At 53.8% G+C, this 22,067-nt stretch overlaps 1 protein-coding gene across 7 annotated transcripts in view; it reads left to right on the plus strand.

The window, feature by feature from the left end:
* Positions 1–22,067, plus strand: part of ANK1 (ankyrin 1) — a 229,778-nt gene that overhangs the window by 192,333 nt on the left and 15,378 nt on the right. For 6 of the 7 annotated variants that reach the window (XM_028526395.2, XM_036011563.1, XM_036011567.1 and 3 more), the window contains 13 exons: positions 34–258; positions 1,217–1,371; positions 1,746–1,957; positions 2,482–2,686; positions 3,038–3,134; positions 3,396–3,624; positions 5,046–5,171; positions 5,281–5,400; positions 6,669–6,747; positions 7,053–7,127; positions 8,644–8,775; positions 9,917–10,063; positions 19,707–20,265. In XM_028526395.2, the coding sequence (XP_028382196.1) occupies positions 34–258; positions 1,217–1,371; positions 1,746–1,957; positions 2,482–2,686; positions 3,038–3,134; positions 3,396–3,624; positions 5,046–5,171; positions 5,281–5,400; positions 6,669–6,747; positions 7,053–7,127; positions 8,644–8,775; positions 9,917–10,063; positions 19,707–20,265 (2,361 nt within the window). The remainder of the gene's footprint in view (positions 1–33; positions 259–1,216; positions 1,372–1,745; positions 1,958–2,481; positions 2,687–3,037; positions 3,135–3,395; positions 3,625–5,045; positions 5,172–5,280; positions 5,401–6,668; positions 6,748–7,052; positions 7,128–8,643; positions 8,776–9,916; positions 10,064–19,706; positions 20,266–22,067) is intronic. The other variant, XM_036011568.1, reaches the window with a different exon arrangement.

A 22,067-nucleotide genomic window follows, 5' to 3' on the forward strand; every position in this document is an offset into this window, starting at 1 on the left:
CAGATGCCCAACACGGATCTGCCTGCGCCCCAGGTTTCTGGTGAGCTTCATGGTGGACGCCCGGGGAGGCTCCATGAGGGGGAGCCGCCACAACGGCCTGAGGGTGGTGATCCCGCCTCGGACGTGCGCAGCGCCCACTCGCATCACCTGCCGCCTGGTCAAGCCGCAGAAGCTGAGCACGCCGCCCCCGCTGGCCGAGGAGGAGGGCCTGGCCAGCAGGATCATCGCGCTGGGGCCCACCGGGGCCCAGTTCTTGAGGTGAGAGGGCTCCCTCCCTGGGTGTGCGTGTACAAAGTGTCCCCAACCTGTCCCTGCCCCGCGGGTCCGTTGCTGCTGCCTTGGCCACAACCACCCAGGTCCACCCAGCCACAGGGCAGAGAGAGGCGAGCCCTGGAGCCCCATGTCACCCCGTTTCTCCACTGTCCTGACGGGAACAGAACCCGGGGCCCTTGTCCACGTGTAACTGCCTTTCCTAGGTGCACCAAGGAGCCCGTATGCCAGGTGGAGTTTGCACTCTCAAACCTGTGTGATGCTAGAGCACGGATGGGGAAGTCAGGGCTACACTGGGGACCCCCGAGGTTCAAGTATGTCAGTTCTGGAACAGTCTTACTAGGAGACAGCTTTACGGCCTTGCCCCCGAGGATGGCAGGATCGATGGGCTCCAGAGGCCCGTGGCTCACCTGCCTGGGGCGGACCATGCTGCTGCTGGGCTCGGAGCTCCTGCTCCCAGGGCCCGCGGCTGTCCAGTCGCAGCAGGAGGCCTGCCTTCTCATCCCTGTCCACTTCCTGTCCCACCTTTGAGCCTTCCCCCGCCATTTGTCAAGTGGCCTGTGGAAGCCGTCTGTCGGTTTTCCCTCTTAAATGTACTTCTGAAGGCTCCCTGCAAAAGACATGTTGTTGTCACGACTGGTAGAGGCTCCGAGAGGTTTGGCTCCCTGCGTAGAGATGTCGGGTGGGTTCCCAGGACCTGGTCCGAGGGCAGGGAGTGAGCTGGGGGCCTGGTGTAAGCGAGGGGGGCCTGGCGTGGCTCAGGAACCTCAGGCAGGTCTGTGCCACAGTCAGAAGTGCCCCGGGGGCGGCCCACTGTGGCTACACAGACCCCTTCTCCCTCCAGGCGGGAGCCACCCGCCCACACGCCTGCCCTTCCCTCACTTTGCTGCAAGGCGTGCACCCGCCTGAATCCACACACTTCCCCACAACCGCTCTGTCCCCTCAGCCCTGTGATTGTGGAGATCCCCCACTTCGCCTCCCATGGCCGCGGGGACCGTGAGCTCGTGGTGCTGCGGAGCGAGAACGGCTCCGTGTGGAAGGAACACAAGAGCCGCTACGGAGAAAGCTACCTGGATCAGATCCTCAACGGAATGGATGAAGGTACGGAGCCCCCAGGATCCCAGAGCAGTAGCAGTGCCTTCTCTCTGGAAGATGGGGCTTGAGGTCACACTTTTGGGGTGAGCCGTTAGGATGCCTGGAGCTTGGGGAGCCCCAAGACACGAGAGGTGGCCCATTAAGTCCAGTTCTGGTCCCTGGGAATCTGAGGGAGCACCTGGCCCCATCTGCCACCTGCATCTCTTTCTGCTAGACCTTTGGGACCCAGGGGTTTCTCCCTCAGGCAGCTTGGCTCGGCCTCCGGCCCTTGGGGTGGGGCACAGCCCGGGAACTGGGGCTGAGGGTGCTCTGGGATGCTGTGGCGGCTGCACTGGGCTCAGCGTGACCAGGGCTGGTGGCGCCGCGCCGTGTGATTCCAGAGCTGGGGAGTCTGGAGGAGCTGGAGAAGAAGAGGGTCTGCCGCATCATCACCACGGACTTCCCCTTGTACTTCGTGATCATGTCTCGGCTCTGCCAGGACTATGACACCATCGGCCCAGAGGGGGGCTCTCTGAGGAGCAAGCTGGTGCCGCTGGTGCAGGCGACGTTTCCAGAAAATGCCGTCACCAAGAGAGTGAAGCTGGCTCTGCAGGTGACACAGCCCCCACCAGTTGGGGCATCTCCTGCCCCTTGCACTCAGACAGAGTCCAGGAAAGGGGGGGGGGGCACTCAGGGCTCTCAGGTGGGTGACCCTTGTCCCCAGGACATCCCCCACACTGCTGTCCAGCACCTGCAAATTTGGTTAGAGATTTCACCTTGAAGCCCAAAGGAAAATTGGTGGGCAGGGTCAGGTGGCAGCTCCCTGCTAAGTTGCCGTAGGTCCCAGGTCAGGCGCTTACCCGCATGGCCTCCTGGAGGGGCATGTGCTGCTGAGCACAGATGGTGCTGTCCCGGGAACGAGGAGCTGCAGGGCGATGGGGAGAAAGGGCTCAGAATGGAGAGCAAAGCAGCGAGGTCAGACCTGGGGCAGGCCCCGTGGTCCGGCAGCAGTGGGACACCGCCCCCCTTCGCACTCTGCATGGGCAGCTCTCTCTCGCCTTGGGGGCTGTGCCACTTCCTGCCCATAAGCCCCTCCGATGCTCTGGGGCTGAGGGTCCCCACTCTGGCCCCCCATAGGCCCAGCCCGTACCGGATGACCTTGTCACCAAACTCCTGGGCAACCAGGCCACGTTCAGCCCCATTGTCACCGTGGAGCCGAGGCGCCGGAAGTTCCACCGCCCCATCGGGCTTCGGATCCCACTCCCTCCCTCCTGGACGGATAACCCCCGGGACAGCGGGGAGGGAGACACCACCAGCCTGCGCCTGCTCTGCAGTGTCATCGGTGAGAGGTGGCCCCTTGCCCCCGGCCTGTCTTCTGTCCTCCTCCTGGCTACACGAGGGGAAGACGGGAGAAGGTGAAGCTAGCATCATCTTGCCCTTTGCTGGCTTCTCCTGGTAACGCACTCTTCGAAGGGATGGAGGGGTGATGTGTCTGAGTGGCGTCCATGCCCTGCATGAAAGCTCCCTCTGACCATGAAGGAAGGGTGCTGTGGGTTGCTAGGCGGAGGGGGAGAGCATGGGAGGATGGGTGCGCTCTGGTCTCTGCCCTGGCACACCGGCCCTCACTGCTGTGGCAAGCCCGTGTCTATGTGCCGAAGACTGTCCGCCAGCCCACCTTGTGCTCCTGTTGCAGGAGGGACAGACCAAGCCCAGTGGGAAGACATAACAGGAACGACCAAGCTTGTGTATGCCAACGAGTGTGCCACGTTCACCACCAACGTCTCTGCCAGGTGAGGAGCATCCCAGCCTAGCCCAGGGGACTCCCGGGCCCTGCACAGAGGGGTCAGCGCTGCCCCTGCAGGTAGCCCTCCTCACACCCCAGCCTGCCCGTCCCAGGCGTGAAGCTCAGTGTCCTCACAGGGAGCCCCGCCACGACCAATAGGAGTGTTGAGTGGCCGTCGCGTGGCTCACAGGCTGCCTCTGCCTGGGTGGACACGGAGCTCCCTGTTGGGCATGTAGAAGCATGCTTATGATTAGCCCTCCCTGTCCAGGTTCTGGCTGTCGGACTGTCCTCGCACCGCCGAGGCCGTGAACTTCGCCACTCTGCTGTACAAGGAGCTTACTGCGGTGCCCTACATGGCCAAGTTCGTCATTTTTGCCAAGATGAATGACCCCCGAGAAGGGCGGCTGCGCTGCTACTGTATGACGGACGACAAAGTGGACAAGACCCTGGAGCAGCACGAGAACTTCGTTGAGGTGGCCCGGAGCAGGGACATAGAGGTACAGCCCCTGGGCCCCTTCATAGAGGCCCCAGCCCCTGGGCATGCATGGGTCCCCCTTGCTCCCCACAATGAGACAAAGCTTCGGGAGCTAGGACAGGGCAGGTGCAGGCTGCTTCCTCTAGGACACTGGGACCCAGGGCAGATGAGGAATCCTCCCCGGGCCATGGGGCGAGGCTTCCTAGGCGTCTCTCTGCTGCCCCCCTTGAGCAGCATCCTAGGGAAGCGTCACCAAAGGTGGGAAACATCATCGCTGACCCCGTGATCTGTGATGATAAGAGCTCAAGAACTTAGCTACCAGGTAGTAGGGCAAGTGCTCAACTAGCACAATCTCCCCTCATTCTCATAACTGTGTGCACTTTAATTATCCCCAATTTACAGGAGAGGAGACTGAGGCTGAGAGAGGTTAAGTAGCCAATCTAAGATTACACAACAGAGTAAGCGGTAGAGGAAGGATTTGTCTGCGTGGTCTGACCCCAGAGCCCACACTCCGACCTGCTCTGCCAGGGTGTCAGTAGCGCCCAGAGGAGACAGTAGGGGAGAGGGCTGGACAAATGATGTGAGGGGTAAGGACTGGACCGGGACCTGCCGTTGACCCCAGGGTGCTCACTCGTGCTGAGATGTGGAATAAGCCAGGACCTTTCAAAGGTCTGGCCTCAGAGTCTGTGCTGAGCCTTTGTGGGTGGCTGAGGGTCCAGAAGGAAGAACTAACTAGGCAGAGCATTCCTTTTTCTTGGGTCTCCATTTCTTCAACTGTCAAATGGGTTAGTTGAAAGCATTTTATACACAGTAGGGACCCTTATGTTAGGGGGTGAGATCAAAATGTCCTGTGGTCCTTCTAGTGCTTTGCATCAGCTGAACCTGTTTGGACAGGTGCGAAAACCAGGTTTTTTTTTCAGAAGTCACCGTATGATTGCCTCATGGAGTTTTAGTGCTCTGGCAGCCTCCTGATCAGCCACACAGGGACATACAGAGGTTCCTGCTTATCATAAAATCCTTTTTCAGCCCTGACCAGTGGTGCTCAGTTGGTTGGGCATCGTCCCAAAAGGCGAAGTGTTGCTGGTTGATTCCCAATCTGGGCGCATGCCTGGGTTGCAGGCTCAGTCCGCAGTCAGGGTGCGTGCAAGAGGTGGCCGATGGATGTTTCTCTCCCTCTCTTTGTCCCTCCCTTCCCTGCTCTCTAAAAATAAATAAATAAATAAATAAATAATCGTGTTTAAAAAATCCTTTTCAGTAAGGAAGCGTAACCTGGAGAAAAAAAACTTTTCCCAAACAAATAGTGGGACTTCTCTGGAGCAGAGCACCCACACCTCGTGCAGTAGAAAGGGTGTGCCGTGGGGAAGGAATGACCAGAGCCGAAGGGCAGGACAGGACATCTGGGTCCTTCTCCTTGACGAGCTGTATGTTTCGCCTCCCCTGCAGGTGCTGGAAGGGACGCCCCTGTTCGCGGAACTCTCCGGGAACCTGGTGCCCATCAAAAAAGCGGCCCAGCAGCGGAGTTTCCAGTTCCAGTCATTTCGGGAGAACCGTCTGGCCATCCCTGTGAAGGTGCTGGCCTCTCCTCCGGGTCTAGAAAGCTTGGCAGGCAGAAGTCTCTCAGCCAGCTTCGTGACCTACAGAGCGGCCCCCTGAGTCTTTTTTGTGTGATTGAGTTTAGGTGAGGGACAGCAGTCGGGAACCGGGAGGGTCCTTGTCCTTTCTGCGCAAGGCGATGAAGTACGAGGACACCCAGCACATTCTCTGCCACCTGAACATCACCATGCCCCCCTGCACCAAGGTGAGCTGCCCCCTGGGGAGGGCCCTCGGCCGGAGGTAGGGTCCCTGAGGAGGTCCCCAAACAGACCCCAGGTCGAGCACTTCCAAAGGGCTTCCTCCTGCGGAAAAGCTGCCTTGGAATTCCTGGAGGCACGGCAGGCCCTTCAGTCTCCCTGACACCTGGCTGTGGCCTGGCAGGGAGAGCACGCCCCAGTCCTTTCTGCAGAGCTCAGGAACAGAACCTCAGAGTCAGATGGCAACATGCACGTTCACCCCGGGGACTCTGAGCTCTCTAGTATGTTCCCTCTGGGAGGCTTGCAGGAGCCTGGAAGGCATCTACCCGGCACCCTTCTGAGGCCTCTGAGGTTTCGAACTGGGCATTGAGTTGCTCCGAGTTGCTTAAGGTCACCCAGCCATTTGATAGTTTTTTTGTTTTGAGACTCTTTTTCATGGTCTTGCGTATCTTCCCCAGGGAGCCAGGCCTTTTGGGGAGGGAGCCCTGCTGTTTCAGCCACTGCAAACGCCCAGGGTTTGGGCCTCAGCAAAGGTGTCTTGACCAGGGACGGTCCTTTATGGATACCCATAAGAACAGCGGAGTCAGCACACCTCCCAGGGACTTTGGGAAGAATATATGGCTCCATGTTTCTACGGCTGTTGTTTAATGACAAGCTTCCTGCCAGACTAGAAAAGAAGCAAGGTTACATTCATACGTCTGTGGCTTGGTTCCTCTTTCCTGTCTGGGGACCAGGGTGAACCAACTTCACTTTCAAAATAGGATTTCCTGCAGCTTTGAGTAAGCATCTGGCTGCTTCTCCACAGGGTATTACGTCTCACACCACTATCACAAATGGGTCTTTAGAACAGAAAGGAATCTAAAGAGAGAAACTTATTTTTTTAAGTTCAAACCCCAGCTCCACCAGTTACTAGCTGAGTGATCTTACACAAGTTATTTCACCCCTCTGTGCCTCAGTTTCCTCATCGATGACATGGGGATAATGATAGTTATTCCTCATAGGTTGTTGTGGGCATTAAACAGGGCCTGGAACATGATAAGGACCTTATGGCTTTGCCGTTTGGGTTATTATTATTAATAAGGTGTGTGGGCTTTATCAGCTCCCTCTCACTCCCGTACTTCTACGTGTTCAGGCTTCAAAAAGTAGAGAACTGACTGTTAAGTTCTCCCAGGACTGGCATCCTCTCCACCCCACAGCCCATGGGCTGGAATCACCTTCTCCAAGAAGGGGTCCAGCCTAACACCCCAAGCACCCTTTCGTTGTCTCCTGTCTGCAGGGGAGCGGAACCGATGAGAGGAGAAGGACTTTGACGCCGCTGGCCCTGAGATACAGCATTCTCAGCGAGTCCACACTGGGTATGAGCCTCTGTGTGATGCCCTGTGCCCACTGCCTCTTCCAAGGAGGTGGTGATGTGCTCAATTCCCCTCGCCCTGGCCACAGCGCCGTGCCCATATGAATCGCTCAGTGCGTCACTGACACCTCAGGTGCAGGGGGAGCCTTTGGCTTGAGCCCCCAGCTCCCCCTCACGGGATTAGCGATCAATCTGGTGTCCTCAGAGGTCTGCCACCTGACCTGAGCATCCATCTGCAGTCATTCACTCACCCCTGTCGATTCTGTGTCCCATCGAGGCCACTGAATGAACTCCATTGCTTCTCCCCAGGTTTTCTCAGTGGGACAGACCGAGCAGATATGAAGATGGCTATTATAGCAGAGCACCTTGGTCTCAGCTGGGCAGGTGAGTCCAGGAATTTGAGGTAGGAAAGCTCTTGGCCTGTGTACATCTACCCTTGTACCTCCTCCCTCCAATGAGCATGAAGTGAGCACTGATGAAAGCATGTCTAGACCCCTTTTTACTATCAGTTGTGCTGTGATTGCCTTAGCTGGGTCTGTTGCCTGAGTGATGCCTGGGGGTCCGATAGAAAGGAGGGCTCTCCCTCCCTCTCCAACATCTGTCTGGTTTTCCTTTGTACCAAAGAAAAGTTCAACATTGCAGGAGGCCTTAGAAATTATGTAGCTCACCTCATTTTACAGATGGGAAAACTGAGACCCAGCTAAATAGGGTGACTTTAATTATGTGGCTAGTTAGTGACAGCGCCCAGAAAACCCAGCAAACAAACAGCTAGCATTCAAAGAAAAGGACCACCACCTGGCAGCGCATCCGCTGCCCCCTGCACACCTCTCGTCACCTTTCCTCGAAGCTGGCATTGCTGGGGGGAAAGGGGAGTTGAAGGCCACGCCTCAACATTTCTCACTTGCGATCTCCATCAGTAGCTAAAGTCTGCCGGATGTCTTGTCAACGGTGACCGGTGATCTTACTTGAAGGGAGGCCGTGGGCAAGATAAAGCAAGAGCTCAAAACGTGCTTTACTCAGTCACCGGCCCTGTAACTGAATCCCCACCCCACCTTTCTGTTAGCTTTTATATGAATGGACTCTCCTCACTCAGAGAGGGCATCAGACGACTCAGAAACCTGAGCAGGAACTGGTTTCTGAGGCCAAAGGGCAGGGTGACAAAGGCCCACCCCAGCAATTCAGGGACTGTCCATTGTTGAGGCTGAAACAGAATGTCTGCCGCTGCTCCAGAGGGGGCACGTGCGTCTGAGTCATACACATTCTCATCCTCGCTATAGCTTTTCCTCTGGTCTCTCTCATGCTTGAAATTGGACTCTGATGCCGTTCTCCCTTCTAAAGCACCTGCAAGAAATAACCATAAAAATAATGGGAGGTAAAAGAAGTGAACATCCTGTGTTATTGCCTTGCATTTAGATGGGAGCTTGTATTTTCATTTAAAATGTAAATAACGCCTCTCCCTGAAGAAATGTGAACACAGAAATGCATTTCCATTACGCATGCTTCTTGGTGGAATGTCAGTGGCGTCCTGGTGTAGCACAGATAGCAGGGGGGAGCGGGGTTTATGGGGGGGTGTCAGCTGGCTCAGCTGGTTCAGTGACCGTGGCTAAGTTGCTCACCCTGCTGGAAGGCTGTCTCATCTCCTATTTGAAGTGATGCGAGGAAGAAAAGGTGTTCGTCCATTCATTCATTCAATGCCCATTTATCAAGCACCCCTACTCCTGCCCCATGTTCTGGGGCTACAAAAGGGTAGGTGTCTGCATTTCACTTGGCGTTTCTTGTTAGGAAGGAATACCAAATCCAAAGGTGCTCCCCTCGGGATGCCCCAGTCCACAGGGCCCCGTTTGGGAGCTGGAGCTGAGCTCTGGCTTGGCTCACACCGGCCTCGGCTCTTTGCTTGCAGAGCTGGCCCGGGAGCTGCAGTTCAGCGTGGAAGACATCAACAGGATCCGTGTGGAAAACCCCAACTCTCTGTTGGAGCAGAGCGCAGCCTTGTTGAACCTCTGGGTCATCCGTGAAGGCACCAATGCAAAGAGTTAGTACCGCTAAGCTGAGGACGCCTCTCTTCCCAAAGCCTGAGCCGGGGCCCAGCCTTGTGCACAGCGGTTCCTCCCTCAGGTTCCATTTGTGCCGCCCGCCTTCAGGACCATTTGCTTTGCCTCTCTGTCCCTCTCTCTCACACACACACCTCAGGGTCACTAGGGCTTCTAGGCAATTGGCCGCAAGAGAATACCAGAGATCTTGGCCTCCACCTTCTTCCCACACTCAGAATGCCATAGCGGTTGCCCCGGGACCCCACATAACAACGCAGCTGTAGGGTATGGGGCGTCCTGTTGAATTGCTCAAACAAGTGAGGACTGTCCTCTCAGAATGGAGCGTGGGTGAGCGATGCCTGACCTCCTTCTCCCAGAAACATCTTCTTCTCCAACCTGGAGGGAAGATTTGTCTCACTCGTTTCTGCTCCCACTCAACCAAATCCCCACTGTCAGAAACACTAAGAGGAAATTAAGTGTTTCCATTCACATCCCAAATCAACTGGGAAGGACCAAGAATTTCCAAAGGACTTAGTCTCCTATTCCTGTAGTCCTACTTGACGAAAGTTTTCCCAGGCTTTGAAACTGGCCACTGTTAGGGAGTGGAAAAGACCCGTTGAAGGATAATCTTCTCCAAAGAGGCAGTTTGTTTGGATTCTTTTTTTTTAATTTTATTTTAATCATTGTTCATATACAGTTTTCTCCTTTTTATTCCCAGTCCAGCCCCCCTCCCACCCCTCCTCACTTCCCTCCCATTGCCACCCTTCCCCTAGTTTTTGTCCATGTGTCCTTTTAAATTTGTTCCTGTAGACCCTATCCATTCCCCCCTGAAATTCCCTCTACTCTCCCCTGTGGTCACTGTCAGCCTGTCCTCTATTTCAGTGTCTTTGGTTATATTTTGCTTGTTTCTTTGCTTTGTTGTTTAGGTTCCTGTTAAAGGTGAGATCATATGGTATTTGTCTTTCACTGCCTGGCTTGTTTCGCTTAGCATAATTCTGACCAAAGGAGAACGCCTCTACATTCTGAAAAAAATAAACCATCTTCCCCCTCCTCCCGGTTCCCCCTGGGCGGAGCCGCGTGACACTCCACACCGCCCTACGTTAGCATTCCCTCTGCGAGCGCCTTCTTCCTTCTCCCCGGCAGTGGAGAACCTGTACGCCGCCCTGCGGAACATTGACCGGAGCGAGATCGTGAACATGTTGGAAGGCTCAGGCAGACAGAGCCGCAATCTGAAACCGGACCGGCGGCACACGGAGCGGGACTACTCCTCCTCGCCCTCCCAGATGAATGGTGAGTGTCTCCCGGAAGGGGGCGGAGCTGAGCCAAGCCCGGCCCTCCAGCCGCCGGTGCCTGGCACTGCAGGAGATCTTCTCGCCTGTTGGTGGGAGGTCTGTTTCAACAAACGCCCTCCTCAGTGGCGGTGAGAACTGGGGTGAGCAAGAGACAGGCCTGCACCTCTCTGCCCAGAGGCTCCCTGATGCTTCTCTCAGGGACAGGCTGCCAGGGGCACCTGGTGTCACAGTGGGACGAGTTCGAATCTGGAGCAGCTGCTAGGCTCCTGCCCCTAGGAGTCACAGATGCTCTGTGTAGCTCCGCACCAGGCATGGGCGCTCTTTGGGCTCCGGGGTCCCCACCTGCAAAACAGTCAGTGACTGAAGAGCAAAGGGCATGGAGCTTCTGGCCCAAGCTCTGATGCAGATCCATCAGCTCGGTGCTGTCTTAACAGTCCTATTGCAGCCCCCTCTGCGAGGCTAAGCAGGTTTCTTTGCTTTGAGTCCTGCCTCTCCTTTCCCTCTCTCCCTTTTTGCTCACCCCATCTCTTTCCCCTCATTCTTTGTGATGTGGTCCGGCATGGCACAGGAGTCCCAGTGTGACCAGGCCCCTGGGGGTGTTGGCCTTGCCCTCGCCACCCCCACTGCAGTCTCTGGAGGACCCCGTTCCTTTCCACAGCCCTGGAAGGGGCCAGCCACATGAAGGAGCAGGCTGCGGACCCCGCACCCCCTTCTGGCCCAACCCTGCATCTGCCCCCCTCTAACCAGTGGGCGCAGAAACAGAGAGGAGCCCCGCTCTGCGGTGGGAGCCAGGAGGCCGGGCTCTGGTCCCTTTCTCCCCTGACCCCATGTGCAGCTGAGACATCTTCTTCTCCTTAAAACCAGCAAACTGGGTTAGATCCCTGAGATTCCTTACCGACCGACCCTGAAAAACAATTTTTAATTTTGTGAACTATTTTCCTCTGGCGCCTACTATGTCAGCCTGGACAGCTGCATCGTGCTGTGTATGCTCCCAAGCTCCTAGTTTAACGGTCGTCCCGGCCACGCACACGTGTGCTCCCGTGCGGGCACCTGTGGCCCCGGGCACGGGCTACGCGTGGGTAAGTTCTAGGCTGGGCCGGGCACAGGGCCCCCTCTGCCAGGTGGAGCCTGCCCAGGCTGGGCCCTCGCACCTCTCTCTCTCCCCCCATGTCCCATGTCTCCTGAAACATGCCAGCTAGCGCCCCAGGGTGCAGGGCTCCTCTGTGGGCCACGCCCTGTCACCTCTCTCTTCTGCCTCTGACCTCATCTGGACCTGGAGTCCGCTCATTCTCTCCCACCGCCTGTCTCCACTGTCTCCGCCTCGGCCAGGCGTTCGGGAGCCCGCAGCCTCCACAGATGCATGTCGCGGGGGACTCTTCGCCCTGCCCACCCCGTGTCTCATGGCTGTGTGCGAGGGCATGTGTGTGCGTGCGTGGGGGCTGCACGCTGGGCACTGCTCACTCCTCACATCCAGCATAAAGGGCGTCAAGACAGTGGTCCACCCCCGAGTTCCTCTGGGGGGCCCGGTTGGAGTGCTGCGGGGACCGCTAGGTAGGCCCACTTGCTCCCACAGGGGAAAGAAGGGAGGGTGGGGGAGGGCTGCCACCACCTCCAGGAAGTCCAGCTGACCAAGCACTTCTTGTCCCTGTGACAACCCATCACCCGGTTGGGTTTCTCACCGTCCCCAGGCTGTGTCAGTGGGACCAGACCCCAAGGTTCAGGGTTCTCTGTGCCCCAGTCATGTACCTACAAGACAGCAGGCCCATAGAATGACATGCCGTAAATGAGGCATTACAACAATTAAAAACCTGTTAAGCGGGTAGAGCCCATGTTAAGTGTTCTTACCATAATAAAACTTTTTTGAAAAAGAGTAAGAAACCCAGGCATTGACGAGTGTCTCTCGGGCACCGAGGGCCTCGCAGCCACGTCCGGCCCAGACGCTCACAGGCCGAAACGGAGCCCTCGGTCCCCGTGTGAGGCTGGGTCTCTCTGTGCCCTGTGCGAAGGTCTCCGTTTCAGTTGGTCAGCTCATCTGACAAAATATTTTTCAAATACCTATCACGTGCCAGGTGCTCTTGCAGACAGGGAAGAAAAATCAGTCCTCAAACAGAACCCTCCCCCCCAAAAAAATCCCAAACTCTGCCTTCATGGATCTTACTTTCGATTTGGAGAGTCAAACAATAACCTAATATGTAAGTGAATTATATAATGTGCTAGCAGGTGCAATAAGTGGTGTGGAAAAAACAGACTCTAGTGAGGGGGATGGGAGGGCTGGGGTGGGGGGTAAATCAGTGGTGGGAGTGGGCAGCATCTGAACAAAGGCCAGGAGGACACGAGGGAGCGAGCCACGGAAATACAGGGAAAGAACACCCAGACCAGGGTTCATTCAGCAGCCGTGAGCGGGCTTGCTGATGTGTCCCTGGGGCTGGGAGGGGCCGGAGGGGCCGGGCAAAGGGAGGGAGGAAGGACAGGCGTGGAGATCAGAGGGCCTCAGGAGGCCAGCTCTTACAGACTCTCCTCGGGATATTGGGCTGTCCTTGGAATGAGATGGAGGGCTGTGGGAGGCTTTGGAGCAGAAGTGTAACGTGATCTAACATAAGGTTTAAAGGACTCTTCTCCCTCTTTGTTGATTGTAGACAGTCACAAGCTTCCTGGCTCCTCTGTCCAACCTTGTCAGCCCCTCTGCACCCCCTCCTCCAGCGGGCCTCCTGACAGGCCCAGGTGGTGTGCCCTGTGTGCACACTGCCCGCCACAGCCTGGCACACACTTGGCAGCAGACCCCAAGCTCAGTCCCTTCTGCCTTCCCGGGCACCAGAGTTGGCTTTTGTTTGTTTTTCTGGCCCTCTTCCCTGTCCTAGGAAGACCACCCCAAGTCTGGATGCTCTTCTGGCCTGGCCAGAAGGGGCAGGAGGGGTCAGAGGCAGGAGGCTGGGAGGCAGCAGCCTCCCGCATCTCTCTCTGGCTTTCTCCTGGGCGGGAGCAGTGGCGGCTTGTCCCAGGGCCCCCCAGCCCTCTGCACTGGTGGTCACGGTCACGTCTTGCCTCCTTCCTATTTTACCTCATTTCTCTGCTTGTCTGAGCCTCCTTGTGAAGCCCAGGAACTAAGGGCAGGGATTGGCTGCCCCGTGGTGTCAGGGAAACAGAAGCCCGAGGCCTCTTTTCCTTCCTTCCCGGCTCCTCTTGCCATAGGCACCCGGACTGGCCCAACCAGAGGCGGCTTAAGTCAAAAGGCCACTTTGCTTCTCCTACACAAGAGGAGACGGCCCTGGGCCCTTGGGTAATAAACGTGTAGGGGAAAAATTGCCTAGACGCAGAAAAAAATAGCATGTTCCTAAAAATAAAACAGATTTCTCCTATGAAAGAAAAAAATGGGCATCTCACACCCACACTTGTCAGCTCCATTTGCTTTGATAAATTGAACTTATATGAATGTCTGTGTCCACTTGGAAATAAAATGAATACAAGTACTGAATGTGGCTCTGGTCTGAGGCCAGGTTGTCTGTCCACTCTTCGTCTGGCTTGCTACTGACGTTAAACTGACAGGATAATCATTCCGTCTGCATCAGCAGAGACCCAGTGTGACAGCCCGAGATGAGGAGAGGCCTGGGAGGGACCACTGGACTGTGCTCTGCTCCCAGAGCAGCGTGTGTGTGCGCCTCCCACCTGGCTTCCCCAACATGCAGCTCCAGAGGGGAGGCCTCTAGACCAAAGGATGCGCTGGGGACTAAGTTACGGCAGGGTCACCTGAGACGCCTAGAGAGACAGATCCTTCTGAAAGCAATCCAGGGAACTCAGCAGACCTTATGGTCTGGGTCCCCGCTTGTGAGATGTTCCTTGTGAGGACGTGCTCAGCCACTGATGAGCGTTGCTCTGACTTCATAGAAATCTTCGCCAGCACTGGTTTGGCCACCTTCAGCCTCCGATCCAAGCTGGTAGGGGCGTGGGTGGATCAGTGGGGTCCTCTGGAGACTTGAAGGGAGCAGTGAGGCCTCGCCCCTAAATATCGTCCCCAGGGGAGGGGCTCAGGATAAAGACACGGCCTGAGAGGGTGTGTGTGAGTTCTCTTCACGGATGTGTTTTCATTCCAGTAGAAGGTCATTAAAGTGCACACCACGGAAGTGTCAAGGTGGGAAAGTCACAAAGAATACCCAAGAAAGAGTACTCAGGCATTCTGCGGCCAGTAGGGCTGCCATCTCCCACCCCGTATCAACACTTACTGAGTTCTCAGGACTGCCAGAATGTTCATCTGGCCACACCTGAGGGGCTGTTTAAGACGCATTTCACTTCTGGCCAAAACGAAGTAACAGGGACCGTATATACCCTCCTGTTTAAAACAGCCAAAAAATGGACAAAATACATGAAACATAACTGTTCAAGACATTGGACATCTGGCAACAAAGGACAGTGATCCACGAGACACGGAAATACACAAAGTGAACCCTTTCTCTAGTTTCTAGGTCATGGTCCAGGGAAGAGAAGTCCGAGAGGACTCCCTGGATTGCAGAGAAGTCGCTGGGAGTCCGGGCAGACTGGGGCAGCTGGAGAGCCCAGGACAGACAACCAGAGACGAGCGCTCTGGAGATCTTCGGAGGCTCCCCGCAGGTGTCAGCTGAGTGCCAATCAGCCGTTCCCAAGAGCCAGGCTGATTTCTCTCAGATATTGCACAGAGAACAAAGAGAGGTTCTGTCTCAGGAACAGAATGGCTGGCCCTGAGCTGAGCAGTGTGCCAGCCCTGCCTAATCAGCCTTAAAAGTGAAATTCAAAAGGATCGAACTGTTTCCAACTAACCTAACTGCGTAACAAAACAAAGCTCAAGGATATTTATTAGAATACGGAAATATGCAGCTCCAAATAAGAAAAAATTGACATGTCTGACATTCAATTAAAGAGTATCAGACCTATGAAGAGGGAGAAAAGCATGGCCCATGATGAGGAGAAAAATCAATCCATTGAAACTAACCCAAAACTGACTCAGATGTCAGAATTAGCAGACCGAAGTGGTGAAACAGTGATAACTGTATCTCAGATGTCCCAAAAGTTAAGTAGAAACCTGGAAGATAACCTTAACCAATCTTCCAGCGTTAAAACTACAATGTATAGGATTAAAAATAGGCTGGATATGATTAGACATTAGGCATTATAGAAGAAAAGACTAGTGGATTTGACTACATAGTAATAGAAACTCTCCAAAATGGAACACAGAAGGAAAATTTTAAAAAATATCAGTGAGCTATGTGGCAATTTCAAGTGACCTTATATTTGTGAAGTTAAAGTTCCCAACAGAGAACAGAGTGATAAACAGAAGAACAGAAGAATTTCTTCAACCTGATAAAGGGCATCTACAAAAAACCTAAAGCTAACATGATGCTTACTGGTGAAAGACAGATGCATTCCTCCCAAGTTCAGTGACAAGACAATGATATCTCCTCTCACTGCGTCTGTTCAACATTAAGGAAGGGTGCCGGCACAATAGGGCAAGGAAGGGAAATAAAGGGCAACCACACAGGAAAGGAAGAAGTAAACTCGACTTTTCCACAGATGACAAGATTGCTTATATAAAAACTCCAGTGGAATCTACAAAAAGTTATTAACAAGCAAGTTTAATTAAGGTTGCAAGATACAATTTCAAAGTATAAAAATCAATAGAATTTTGTATACTAGCAATGGATGATTGTAAACTGAAATTATAAAAGAATACCATTTACAATAATATTGAAATACTTGGAGCTATATCTGACCAAAGATGTGAAATACTTACACATTGAAAACTACAGAACATTTCTGAGAGGTTTTAAAGAACACCAAAATACAGAGAGAGATACACCTTGTTGATGGGCCAGAGGACTTGATATTGTGGTCAGTGCCCCTTAAATGATCTACTATATATCTGATGCAATCTCATTCAAAATCCCAGTATGCTTTTTCTGTAGAAGTTAACAAAGAAAGTCTACAATTCACATGGAAAGGACCTAGCAAATGAACAAAGTCAGAGGATTCCACTGAATGACTCCGAGATTTATGACAAAGCTGCAGTAATCAATACAGCTTGGTATCATCATAAAGGTAAATACATCCGTGGAACAGAACAGAATCCAGAAATAGAACCACATAGGTGTGAACACCGGCTTTTTGACAGAAGTGCGAAAACAATGCAGTGGAGAAAGGACAGTGTTAACAACAAGAGGTGTTGGAACAACTGGGAATCCATATGCAGAAATGAACTTGGATTCATACTTTGCACCATACGTGAAAATTAGCTCTAAGTGGATTATAAATTAAGTCTCAAACCTAACATAAAAACTCATGGAAATAAAACTTCTAGATGAAAACATAAAAGAAAACCTTAAAGATCTTGGATAAGGCAAAGATTTCTCAGATACAACACCGAAAGAACAGTCCACAAAAGAACAAATTGATACTTTGAGCTTCATCTAAACTTCCACTCTTCAAATTACACTGGGAAGAAAATGAAGAGACAAACCACAGATTAGGAGAAAATATTGGCAAATCTGCTATAGGACTTGTATGCAGAAATATATAAAGAACTCTCAAAATTCAGTAATAAAAAAAAACACACGACCCAAATTTTAGAATGGGCAAATGACTTGAACAGACAGTTCACCAATAATATGTTCAGATGGCAAATAAGTGCATGAAAAGATGCTCAACATCATTAGCCGTTAGAGAAATATGAAGTGAAACCACAAGGAGATACCACTACACAACAGAATAACGTGGAAAAGACTGACTGTCAGTCTTCCCAGAGACAAGCGCTCTGGGAAACACTGTACTTGTAATAGCCCCATATGGGAACCCAAATGTCCATTAGCAGGTAAATGGGTAAACAAACTATAGTCTGTCCACCCAGTGGAATACAGCTCAGCTATAGAAATGCAAAAATCATCAATACATGCAACAGTACGGATGATACCCAACGGATTAAGCCAAGTAAAAGAAACCAGACCAAAAAAAAGAGTGCACGTTATGTAATTCCATTTACACAAAATTCGAGGAAATGCAAACTAATGCGTAGTGACGTTAAGCAGATCAGTGGTGACCTGGGGATGGGGTGGCAGAAGATGGAATCTCAAAGAAGCATGAGGAAACCTTCAAGGATGATGAGTGCCCCTCTGTTCATTGTGGTGTTGCTTTCATAGATATGCACCTATGTCAGAACCTGTCAATCCACTCATCTGTTTTAAGTATGTGCACCCATTGTGTGCCCACTGTTCCTCAATAAATCTGTCCTTGAAAGATACTGGTGGCAGAAGCTAGTGAGGAGACCGCTCTGAATAACTGTGTGCCTGCAGCAAGTTGCTAAACCTCTAGTTTCCTCATCTATGAAGTAGGTAACAGTACTTTCCTTGCAGTGTTGTTGCAAACACTTAAAATAACACTAAAAACACTAAAACACTAAAAATGTTAGGTGTGTTTTTATACAAAATAGGTGCTCAATGAGTAATGGCTATGATACAATAATGCTTTCAAAATAACAAGAAGAAAACCAACCATTTGACTCTCAACATCCTGCTTGCACATGTCTGGAGAGATCTCTTTGGCGGGACTGAAGGCCGCTGGCCCTGGCTTCCCAGCTGTTCAGGTCACGGTCTCATGTGCAGTGACCTGGAGTTCATGTCATGGTACGACTTGACCCATCCATTTCTCCTGCCCTCCCACCTCTCTATTCCCTGTTGGATCAAACACGAAAGGGGATCCCCGTAGTCTCTGCCACTGCAAAACCCTACCTGCCAGCCACCTCACTGCCTCATGGTCTCTTCCTCCTCCTCCTAATTTTGGGACATGGAACCACATAGACTTGTAGAGATCAGGCAGGAAGAACGCTCTCCTGGGAAGATTAAAGGAAGCTATACGAGCATGTTGATCGCATAGCATGGTCCTTGGCTCATTGAAATGTGTCAATGTTAGCATTGTGGCTTTACTAAATATGGATGAGGTCACCTGTTCTTGCCCCTGTGTCCCCCTCACACACCTGGAGAGCTCTGCAGTAGTCATCAGGGCCAGTGAATCCCCCACCTGTTCTAGGCAAGTGGAAGGAAAAGGTATGCACCATCCCTGCCCTCAAAGAGAGTATACAGTTCATGAGCAGGTTCAGAGATGGAGCAAATCGAGCAAAGCGGAAGCTGTTGGGGAAACATCGTGAAAAAAGAGGCCAAAGAGAACCTGTCGATTCCGTGTGTGCTGTGTGTTTGTAATCCCCAGTGGTACCAGGCATGTGATTGGATCTCAGTGAATACTTTGTGGTTGAACAAGTGAATGAGGATAGCCGGAGATGGTATTGTCAAAGGTAGGGACGCAGTGGGGGAACAGCGGCTGAGGGGCCTCTGTGGACACAGGAAGGCCTATAGAGACTCTGCAGGGGGCAGCCGCGTCCACACCCAGGGTCCTCCTTTGGCTCTGCTGGGTCTTCAGAGGTTACAGGCACACATCTGCTCTCTGGTGCCCCGGACCGGATGAGCCAAATAGAGAATCGTGGCTTCTGGTTCCTCCTCCCACCCACAGATTGGCACCTGCTCTGAAGGGGAGCCAGAGGCTCTCTCTTTTTCACAGGGACCCCCACTCCTGGCTGGAGGAGAGTGGAAGAGCCACCTGACAGGACAGTGCCCATTCGGCCGGCACACAGGTTCCTCATGCACTTACTTACACATGCCACTCGCTCAGGTTCCTAGTCACTTCTGAACACCAGGAAACCAGTACCAGAGGCGCCTAGAAAACTAGCAGGGACTCCTGTCTGAGCCCGTCAGCAAGGAACCGATGCTTGGACAGGCTGTGCTGCCCAGGGGGCCATGCACAGCATCCTGGGCTGGCCGGCCCCAATCCCACCTGCTCACTGCTGACAGGAAGCTGGCGTGAAGCCCAGGGCCGGCGAGGGAGGAGCTTTCGGGCAGAGCACTCAGGTGGCATCCAATATGCCTGGTGCTTCCTGGTGTCCTCTGACCTGGCCCCTGTTTTGATCCCTTAGAGCTCTCACATGTGCCTCTTGAGACCATTCCAGTGTCTAGAACAGTCTGCAACTTGAGGAAAAGTTACGTCACCCCAGACCAAGTGGTTTCCTATTTGATCCCCGCACGGAGGTCTGTGGATGTTCGGTGTACCCATTAGACCCCTCCAAGACAGCTCAGCTACTGAGCCTGGCTCCGGGTGGGCTGTTCCCTCCCTTTAAGACACATTCCTGACAGATACTCTAAGGACTGTGCTAAAGGGAAGTTTTGAGAGAAGAAAGAACAGCGTTTCTTTTTGCCCAGCCATGGAGATGTGGGGTTTTCCTCTGACTGGAGACAGATTGGGGCTCGAGTCCTTTGGATCAAGGCTTCTTGATCTAGCGCTCTAAATTGGAAAAGAATTCCAATCTCTTCTCTTTGCCGTGCAGCAAAGGCGCCCTCCTCTCTGCCCCTCTCCCTGGCTGCCCCCCACCCAACCCAGAGCCTTGTTTCTCTTGCCCAGGTGCCCTGGGCAGCAGCCACAAGGCCTGAGCAAAGGAGTTTGAGCTTGGAAAGCCTCTCGCCCGGAATGTGCATGCCTGTCTGTGGCTGTGCCATTGTGTGCGTGTGCGTGGACTTGCACGTGAGCGTGTGTGACAGAAATCGCTTCTGGAGCATGTTGCCCTCTGTCTGCCCATCCAGGTTACTCCTCGCTGCAGGACGAGCTGCTGTCCCCTGCCTCCCTGCACTACGCGCTTCCCTCTCCGCTGCGTGCAGACCAGTACTGGAACGAGGTGGCCGTCATAGACGCCATCCCCTTGGCGGCCACGGAGCATGACGCCATGCTGGAGATGTCTGACATGCAGGTGTGGTCCGCGGGCCTCACACCCTCCTTGGTCACTGCTGAGGACTCCTCTCTGGAGTGCAGCAAGGCCGAGGACTCTGATGCCACCGGCCACGAGTGGAAGCTGGAGGGCACGCTCTCCGAGGGACCCCAGGGCCCCACACTGGGCTCTCTGGACCTTGTGGAGGACGACACAGTGGATTCAGATGCCACAAATGGCCTTATCGATTTGCTTGACCAGGAGGAAGGTCAGAGGTCAGAAGAGAAGCTGCCAGGTCATAAGAGGCAGGAGGACTCCACAGGTGCAGGGCGGGACTCAGAGAATGAAGTGTCTCTTGTTTCAGGCCAGCAGAAGGTGCAAGCCCACATCACAGAATCCCCCACTGTGAGTCGGGTGATGGAGACCAGCCAGGACAGGTAAGGGCGGGGCTGCCGTGGTGGGATGCGCTTCCTCTTCCTGGGCTTCCGGGAGAGACTGTGTCTGCCAGTGAGTTCAGAGGGAGTCCTTAGGTGCTACGGCTAACCCTGACTCTGTTCTGAATCCCCTAGGACAGATCCCCAGTGCTCACTCAGGCCTCTGTCCTGTAAGAATGGAGCTGTGCTCTGCAAAGGCCAGTCCCTCCCACGACACCTGCTGGGAGTGGCCAGCAGGAGAGAGGCTTCGGGGTTTGGGGTGGGTGGGGTGGGGGTGTGTAGTGTACTTAGGAGGGACAGTGTAAGGCCCGGAGGAACCGCGTCTCTGGAGTGCAGCTGGGCCTGGGTGCCCTGGGCCCCTATTGCTGTCGGGTGCTTATCGTTGAAGACCATATTTAGAAACCTGAAAGCACCAGGGCCCAGATAGTGCTTTGTATGGTCACACAGCCTGCGTGTGACAGAGCTGATAATGGTGCCCTTTCTGCTTTACCCTTTTGAAAGAGTGAGGCTGGTGGACTTATCAAGGGCAGAATAGAGCTTTCAACTTTTAAGAGATGGTTGTTCTTGTGGTAACTCCTTACCAAGCTCCCCGTGACAAGAGGGCTGGTACTGTGCCAGCAGCGGGGAGGCATGGGTCATGGTTTGGGCGGAAGGGCCTTCTGTACCTCTGCAGACACTGAGAGCTCTCAGGCCTGGCCTGACTCGCCGCCATGCGCAGACTCCACACTCCCGGCGCTATGCCGAGGGCAGGGTAGGCCTTGGGGTGAGAGGGAGAGGAGACAGGAGCAATACCCAGACAGGGTGGTGGGTATTGCTCTCACCTTCCTGGACTGGCACAGGAAACAAGTGACAGCAGCTCTCTCTTCCACGTTGCTGGGCTCCCTAAATTCTTTCTAAAGCAAGGATACAGTTGATGTGTCTCCAGAAGGCTGTGGCCACCCAAGGAGCTCCGGTCTGGCCAGGCCGTGGGAAATCTGTTCTCATTTCCTCTTCCCACCCGCATTGCTCAACTCAAAAGCCTGGGCTGACCGGACATTTCCCAGGGTCCACTACGTGTGGCCCAAATACCATAGTAGGGGGAAAAGGAGAAGGAAGGTTGTTTAGAAGGTGAGATAGCTCGGGTTTACTTAGTTCCCAAATGAGTCCTCTGAGCAGGAGGCAGAACTGGACAGACTGCGCCTCTGAGGGCTCAAACCGAAATACTGGCTCTCCTGCGAAAGGGGCCACCCCCCAGCAGCCCATGAGGGCCATCCACTGAACAAGCGGTGACTGAGCCCCGACCCACGTGCTGGCCGCTGCACCGTCGCAGCAGCAAGGGCACTGGACGGGGAACCGGAAGGCCTGAGTGCTCGGCCTCAGTGTTACCGTTTGGCTCTGTGACCTTGGTCAGCCTCCCACCGGGGACAGACAGATTCCGTTCACACACCTAGCAATACGAATTGAGTGCCTACTGTGTGCCGGGTGCTTACAAAAAGTGCCTAGGTACTGGGGATGTGGCGTTGAACAAAATAGACCAAAAGTCTCCACCTGTAAGAAGATTATATTCTAGTGGGGAGACTGAGAGTAAACAAGATAAATAAAGTTCAAAGTGATCAAAAGAGAAATGCTAGAAGTAAGTGACAAAATGGAGAATAAAGCGGGGAGCAGGAGGTGCGTGTGTGTGTGTGTGAAGAGAGGGTGGCTGAAATTGCAGACGGGGCGGCCAGGGAAGCCTGGGAGAGTGGTGTCGGAATAAAGACTTAAAGGAATTAGGGGTGAGCCATGCGGGTGCCTGAGAGGAGACAGCCAGCCGAAGGCTGAGCTAG

This window comes from Phyllostomus discolor, chromosome 11 (assembly GCF_004126475.2).
Source record: "Phyllostomus discolor isolate MPI-MPIP mPhyDis1 chromosome 11, mPhyDis1.pri.v3, whole genome shotgun sequence".
Classification (NCBI taxonomy): domain Eukaryota; kingdom Metazoa; phylum Chordata; class Mammalia; order Chiroptera; family Phyllostomidae; genus Phyllostomus; species Phyllostomus discolor.